The sequence below is a fragment of the Natator depressus genome, chromosome 4, assembly GCF_965152275.1.
Source record: "Natator depressus isolate rNatDep1 chromosome 4, rNatDep2.hap1, whole genome shotgun sequence".
NCBI lineage: Eukaryota > Metazoa > Chordata > Testudines > Cheloniidae > Natator > Natator depressus.
In genome coordinates this window covers 51,640,026-51,648,177 of record NC_134237.1, presented here as the reverse complement: position 1 = coordinate 51,648,177, position 8,152 = coordinate 51,640,026, and the positions used below count along the sequence as shown (strand labels likewise).

At 45.1% G+C, this 8,152-nt stretch overlaps 1 protein-coding gene across 2 annotated transcripts in view; it reads left to right on the top strand.

Moving 5' to 3' along the window:
- Nucleotides 1-2,382: 2,382 nt before the first annotated feature.
- MAML3 (mastermind like transcriptional coactivator 3) overlaps nt 2,383-8,152 on the top strand; it is a 367,949-nt gene continuing 362,179 nt past the window's right edge. The window contains exons 1-2 of one of the 2 annotated variants that reach the window (XM_074950876.1): nt 2,762-2,877; nt 3,277-3,390. Coding sequence is in view for 1 of the 2 variants with exons in the window: in XM_074950875.1 (XP_074806976.1) it covers nt 2,425-2,877 (453 nt within the window). In the remaining variant the exon portion in view is untranslated. Of the gene's footprint in view, nt 2,878-3,276; nt 3,391-8,152 lie in introns of both variants that reach the window. The other variant, XM_074950875.1, reaches the window with a different exon arrangement.

Below are 8,152 nucleotides of genomic sequence, written 5' to 3'. Positions count from 1 at the left end.
GTCCATCATGAAATACTCTTATACCATCTTAATAATATGTTGCAATTACAGAGAACAGTAAGTATTCAAAAGGCAAATTTTATATTGCAGAAGTGCTTAATGAAGAAAGAAAGAAAACTCCTTCTGATACTGGGTTAGAAATAGTATCCTATGCTAATCTGCAGAAAGGCCAGAAATGAAGATGGTTTAAATCAGATCTCATGCCTAATACATGAAATCCAAACTTTCTTTAATTCCAGCTACATTTTAGAACTTGAGTTGTTGTTTTTTTACCTTAAATAAATTATTCTGTATTGTTTTTGAAAAATATGGAATCAGAAGGACATTAGTGTTCTGGTTCCAATTAAAGCATGGCTTGTGCTGCTAGCTAATAATAAAATAGGATATTTAGCTAAAATATTTCATTGAATACTATTGTGTCTGTGAAATGGTTTAAAACCAGGTTCCTGGGATGTTATTTTTGATCCGTTAATCATCAGTGCTGAATATGGAGGCATCCACTGTTCGCTTGGAAAAATGTTTCTGCTCAAGGTGTCATGTTTCTTTCCTTGTTTTAAAATAGAAAGTTCAGATGTCTTTATTGGAGGGTCAGCATTCCTTGTTTTAATTGCATTCATTGTTCAGCAATTTGAACATACGAGGGACATAAATCACAAACAATTTTTGAATTGTTTACTACTTGTTTTGTATTGTGTTTGTCCACTACAGATTGTGCAGAGTTGTGTATTTCCTCCAGTTCTAGTCCATGAAATCTGCAATCTTTCTGCTTGAGTTATTTGCTGTTAATTACTTCTGCTGTCAATCGCCTTTAAGGTCCACAACATTTTATTAACATCTGTTATCATTCTAACCTAATAGCCTGTGTATTTAATCTTGAATATTTCTGGGGCAAATATATCTGGGCTTTAAGAATAAATAATTTTCTTCTAGTTGCTCTCATTTGTATCCCCCATTAGCTCAGTGCAGGTTATCTCCTATATCTTCCTAGGAGGGGACAGAGTTTCATTAAGTGTCTATTCCTCCTGACTGTTTTTTTAAAGGAGGGGAAGTGGATGGGGGTGTGTGTGGAGAGACGACTTTGTTGCTTGGATCGTTTTAAAAACATTCGCTTATTTACCTTTTCCTTTCCACATGGATGGGGACGATAGACAACGGCTGCGAAGGTCCAGTGTTTCTGCGTGGTCATGCACAAGTTCTGCAATATAATGCATAAATGTATAACAACTTGGGCTTGCTTGAGACAGTAGGTCGCACTGCATAAGGGAATCAAGCACAAAGGCACATTCTCACACAGAGGTCAGAAGTTGATTGAGGGCCGTGCAATCCCCCTCCCCTCCCATATCTTTCTTGTTTCTGGCAGCCCTGGTTTCTCGTCTAGTGCAAGGTAATAAGTACTAAACGTGGGGGGAATTAGATGGGGGATTGCCATGTCCGTTCCTGCTGGGTCGGAGTCCGCACCGGGTTTTGCACCTTGTCCCCGGGTCTGCCTCACGGCCTGGAGGAGCTGCTGCTGTGTTTACTGAGAGCTCTTGTCCTGATATCACTCCGCTGGCATGGAGGAGGAGGAGGTGGAGGAGGAGAGCACTTGATCATTGTGATGGTGGCAGCAGGAGCAGCAGCAAGCAAAGCAAAGCAAAGCATTAGGCTGTATCAGCTCGGCGATTTGCAAAGACTTTTGCGATCCACTTTTTCAGATCGCCCGGATTGTTCATGTGTTTACTTCCCCCACCCTGAGGATTTGCTATTTAGGTTCCTGTTGAAATGCAACTGAGCAGCCAAAGTACTCTGAGAACACGGTGCGGCATAAACACCAAAACTTTTTTCTGGAAGGAAAATACAATAAGAAAGCAGCTTTGCCTGTCTTTTGATGCTGTGGAGTGTGAGTGCGTGTGTTGTGTGTGACCAGCGTATGCCTTTGCTGGATGTGTGTGTGTGTTTGTGTGTGCATGCATGTGGAAGGGTGCGTGTGTTTCTCTCTATATTTATACATGGGGAGAGAAGTCTTTGGCAAAATCTCCGGAAAACTCCTGGAATTTATTTTGAAATAATGGATTATAAAAAAGAAAAGGGAGGGCAGGAACTGATCTGAGCTCTCTTGGAGTTTGCAACCCGAATTGCTGCTGCTCACTTTGTTGTGATTCTTTTTACGGTTGTGTATGTGGTGATGATAACCTTTTAGCACTTTTTTCTTTTGCTCTTTTATATAAATACTGGAGATTTTCGTAGAGGATCGGCTGGGGGAAGAGAAAAACATTCACCTGGGATCGCTCTTTCCCTTCTACTTGTTGGTGTTTCCCCCCATGGTTCACTAAAAAGTATCACCTCAGGACCCCAGAGGAGGCTGCGTGCGTGCGTGTGTGTGTGTGTGTGTGTGTGAAAGGGAGGATAAAAAGTTCTTCCAAAATAGTGTGCCCGGGGAAGAGGATGGGGGATTTTGCAGCCCCCGCTGCCGCCGCGAACGGCAGCAGTATTTGCATCAACAATAACCTGAACAGCGGCCTCAGCGGGGCTGGTGGTGCCGGTATCGGGGTTAATAACACTCCCCACGGTCCTCCTGCTGCTGCTCCCAGTAACAATACTAATAGCGGCGGCGGCGGCATTCCCAAGCACAGCACCGTGGTGGAGAGGCTAAGGCAGCGCATCGAGGGCTGCAGGAGGCACCATATCAACTGCGAGAGCAGGTACCAGCAAGCCCAGGCGGAGCAGCTGGAGCTGGAACGCAGAGACACGGTGAGCCTCTACCAGAGGACCCTGGAGCAAAGGGCCAAGAAATCGGGCACCGGCGGCGGCGGGAGTAGCAAACAGCAGCATCAGAGCAAACAGCAGCAAGATGCTGAGTCTGCCACGGCCGAGCAGAGGAACCACACTCTGATCATGGTAAGGGACGGGGATGGGGCTGTCGCTGTCCGCTCGGAGTTACTGACTGGGCTGAACAGGAGCTATGACTGGGGGGGGGGGGGGGGGGGGATGGAGAGGGGCTTGGCTAAAGCAAAGAGAAGAGAGTAAACTTTACTCCTATGCAGTGAGACACAGGACCCAAGCGTTCTTCGCACAGTGCAAGTCGGAGAAATGTAGGGGCTGGTAAGAGCTGGCTGAGACTCTTAAGACTGTAAAAATAAGTGGGGAGGGGAAACTTTCCCATGATAGCTGAGACCATGATTCGCTTTCAGATGAAAAATATTTCTAAAATAACACTGCTCCACCCTCCAAAACCCACCCAGGTTATTAGATCCACTACGGGAAGGGGAAATTGACATAGCTCTTCCCTGCAGGAAGAATTAGCCCAGAAGAAGAGAAGGGGAAGAGTATGGAGCATGTAATGGACCAGCCCCTGGGGTTTTACAAAGTCTTAAGAGTTTTGTGAATCAGCTTTGAAATGGGAGCGAAAAAGTAAGTGTGTGTGTGTATGTGTGCGTGCGTAGATGCTGGCTGCTTGTTTAAACCCAGCAGAAGGGGAACGTAAGAGATGGCTTTCCCAGGCTGGAGACAACAGGCAGAAAAGTTGGCAGGTTTCTCGCCTCCGCTGCCAGACAGGGTGCAGGAGCCCAAGTCCCTTCAGCAGCAGCAGCCACTCAGCTGAATATCGTGCTAAAGTTTCCTTGTGTTTAAGAGGCTTAGCGCACAGCGAAGGGGGCGGGCGCTGAGCTGCCAGGAGTGTAACTACAAGCAGGAAGTGGAGTTTCCCACTCCCAGCCTGCCCGGGTGAGGAGTAATAACAGGGGTGCTGGGGAGCCCGGGACCTGCTCTCGGGCTGAGTGAGAGCAGGGGTTTGCTACGAGCCCCCCCGTGTGCCCGGTGACAGTCCGCACTTTTAATGAGCGCCTGAGCGTGAATCTGCTCTGCCGGGCGCAGCCGCGCGGGGAGACGCGCCCGCCTTAGCCGTTCGGCAGCGGGCGGCTGCTCCTCGCATGGCGCTGGCCGGCTCTCGGGAGCGCGGCGGAGGGAGCCGCGATCACGCCGTGCGGTTTACAAGCCGCTCACGGCCCGCCCCTGCCCTGGGAGGCTCCGGCGGTGGCAGTGACAAAGCGGGGGCAGGGCGGGGCCGCCGCGCTCCCCGGCGCCCCACACGTGAAGAGGGACCATTTGTTTATCTTGGGCTGTACCAAGCCCGCCCTGCGCTCCCCTTCCCTCCCCCCCGGTCCCCGAGCCCGTGCCAGCCCGCGGGCAGCCCCTTCCCGCCCCCGCTGCCCAGCCCGCCGGCCGCCTCCCTCCCAGCGACCGAGACGCTTTGTCCGCCCCACGGCCCGCTGGATAAGCAGCCGGAAAACGAGGAGGTGGAGGAATTAACCCTCCCCCCGCCCGGCATGACCCAACAGCGGCCGCCCCCGCCGCCGTGTGTCCGAGGGAAGCGCTCCCCAGGCAGCCCGGCGGGCCCGGCTCGGGGGCGGGGGTGCGCCTGGGAGACAGACACGCACCCGCTGTCTCCCCACGGCCCAGAGCGTCCCAGGACAGCGTCAGTCAGTCCCGTGTCCCCCCCCCCCCACCTGGGGGAGCACGTACAGGGGACAGCCGGGAAGATCCAGAGAGACACACAGGGAGAGGCTCTTGCTTTGCAAACAGGAAGCTGAAAAGCCTCACGGACCCAGTGTAGCTTTCCTGATACCACCAGAAATACACAACCATGTCTCTGTAAACCCTCCTCCCCTTCCTCCGGGTCTCCTCCTTGCCACAGGCTTCGGGCTCTTAAATACTCGGTTAATTCGATTCCCCCTCTGCTCAGCTGTGGAGTTTATGTTGTTTCTTGTAAAAGAGTCTTTCTAGACCCTAGGGTTTGGTTTGTCTTTCGCAAAACACACTCTCCATTTTGCTGGTCCAGAGGCTGTGGAAGGGGTTTTAACCTCAGAGGGTAGGAGTCTTTTGTGGGGGTTCCTGACTCCAGAAAACTATGATGTAGGAGGTTGGTTGTGCAAACGTTGTGATCAAAATTAGTGTCTGACTTCTCTTGACTGGGTTCTTAGGCACCTAGGTTGTAGCGACTCCCTTCCCAAAGGTACACGAAAGCACCAAACCCTTGGGTTTTCATTTATGCTAATTTGGTTTTGCATGGAATATATAGGACAGAAATAAAAAAGGGTGTTTTGATAATTGTGAAAGTCGTGACACACAGCAAAAGCCAAGAAACTCCGTTACAGCTCACATTCATAACAACTTGTTTCATGATGAAAAACTTAAAAAGAAATAGTGGCTTAATGTAGTGATGGAGTTAGCCATTAAATCCATTGTTAAGATAAAGCTGTGTTTTTCTGTTAAATCATATAATTTAAATGTTTTTGTGTGCAATATTTTAAAAAGATAAATTTGAACATATTTGCTAAAATGTTCTTGTCAAGTTAAACATTTGTAAAGAATTGTTATGGCAAAGAGTAGGGACAAATTCTGCTTTGTTTCACTCACAGAATATTATTGCTGGTGAGTTTTGCCCAAAGACTGAAAATACGCTGTGGTCTGTAGTATGTGTAATATGCACATTAAAGAGTTAGATTTTCTATCTGATAAATTGATCCTTTCAAAGCTACTTTTCAAACTTTAAAATCTTTGTTTAGAGATGTGTGTGTGTGTTTCAGTTGTGCAGAAAATAGTTAATACTATCAAATCACTTGCCAAGTTCATGTTTCATATGTGTGTCATATTTTTAGTTACAAAAACTACACAAAGTTGTTTAGGGTTTGATTTTTGTTGTTGGCATGTGAAAATAGGTAAACTGATTTTTTTTTCTTGAAATGTGTTACTCCCTTACTCTCATTTGGAATTTAAGTTTTAAATCTTTTAAAAATAGGAGTTTACAGCAAAAACACTGACATAATCTCGCATCTCACCTAATATTTTACAGTGTAGCACTGTCTTTACACAGAGCCATTATTCAGTTCAGCCCTTAGATTAGGCTGCAGATTTTGAATGTGATGCAGTCACTAGAGAAATGAACAACTAGGATCAAGTAATAAACAAATGCAAGAGGGAACATTATTTCTGTTTTGTTGCTATTACTGTTTTTTTGTTCTGCTGGTCACTTAAAAAAATCTCTCTCTCTTATCAAGTGAGGGAGACAGTCCAAGGAGAACTAGTAATTTTCAGTGTGTTTCTCTCCCCTTCTTTCTTTGCAAGTTCACAGACATTGGGGGAAGGGAGAAAGAGAGACTGTGTTGGTTTAAGGCTGTTAGGAGGTAGCCTGGGACCCATCAAACCCTCCCACTAGGTGGTGCTGACACATACGCTGATCTGCCCTTCAGCAAGCTGGGCAGCAAACGTCAAGGTTTTAAAAGGAGTGTTGCCATTTAAAGACATGCATCCTGATTTTATTCTTTTGAAGGGAATAAGAATCCTTGAACATTTAAGATGCTTCTCGTCCCCACCCCCACAATTTACACCAAAACACCCTATTCCTAAACTCAAGGGAGGAATTATGCAATTTCCAATGTTCAGAGATTTTGTGTCCACTGAAGAGCAGCTATCACTGAATGGCTATTTTAAAATAGTAACAAGGAACAGAGGAGTATAGAAGTGACCATACTGGATTAGATCTGTGGTCTACCTAGATTAGTATCCTGTCAGCAATAGGGGCCAGTCCTTGATGCTTCTGAGGAGGTGTACAAAAGGGGTCTGGAATAAACCTGTTCCAGGGCAAATCTCTTAACCCCAAATACTGTAGCTAGAAGTTATCTTATGCCCTGAAACATGAGAAGTAGAAAATAGTTATGGTAACTGGGAGGGAGCAGAGGTACACAGTTTTCACTGGATTAATTTGGGCTACAAAGTCTCTTAAGTCTTATTTACAACTTTGTTTTTTAAATGTACTTAATTTGGATAGAACAGTATATAGATGTGAAATTCAGACACCATATGTAGGCATTAAATAGATAATGAAAAATCTGGACTCCCACAAAATGTTAAATTATTTGTAAATGGATGAAAGTACTTTTTCTTTTTCCCAATTCAACCTGGCTTAAGGCCAAAGTTGTTTTCTGTGCCTCTGAGCTGGATTATTTGAATGCTGTACTAGTTAGCTTTTCAAAGAACGTACTGGGGAAAATTGCAACCCATCCAAAACTCTGCTGCTCATCTTCAGACTGGTTCCAGGAAACATCAACACATTATTCCAGTTCTTTGGTTCTTTGTGAGCTAATCTGCCTGCCCATTTCCCACTGCATTAGCTGCAAGATTCTTCTGGCTCTTCATTGTTATTTAGTGACCTTTGTTCAGTGTTACAAACCATCTTGAAATCTCTACCAAGTTAAACCACCTCTATATCTGATCCCATTGTACTGCTGTTCTTGGACGATGGGTTTATAATTTGTTGTCCATTGAAATGCCGCTCCCATAACTATCACGTTGACTTTCTTATACTCATTTATTAGAATCTTAACTTTACACTGGGGCTTAAGTGTGTTGAGGTTTACTTTGTCCTAGTTTTAAAGTCCTTGAAGACCTTTTTTATTAAAATAAGCTGTATATATCTAACATTATTGATTCATTATTATCATATTGACAAGTTCCTATTCCAAAGACTGACATCTAAGAATCAAAGAAGACGCGGCACTAGAATTAAACATCATAACGCAAAATGTTATTCAGATCATAGAAATTCGTGACAGAAGTCAAATGACCCTTTAGATCATCTTTTTTATTTCCCTGCCAAGACAGACTATGCCAGTTCAGGGTTAGTTTAGAGCTAGTGTAAACATGACTTATAAATACAACATCTTCCAGTACTGTTTTTCACACTCCCTTGGACAGTGCATTGCTAACAGAAGTTAAAAATCTTGTCTCTCTTCCACCTGGGGTACAGGAGATGAGCAGGCTCACTGTTTCAGCTGACATAGCATAGGAGCAAAATGGTAGGCACAAAAACATAAGGATCAGGTTAGTTGTTGAAGGGGCTCTCTGCCTATTTTGGAAGTATTCCATCACTAAAGAGGAGAATTTTTCCAAGAGGACTTTTCCTCTTGTTGAATTGGAATTTGAAAATCAGGACTTCCTTGTTTATCTTTGTGATGTTTCTGTAGATATCAGTGTTAGTAGAGCGGATAACTGTTAAAGACTGCAAACGATTGCTTTCAATACTTGTAGGCAAATTTGTTTTTTAAACATATATCTGTTACATTAAACATTTGTGTGTGGGCATGTACACACACACCTCCTCTTTGACTCTTGATTT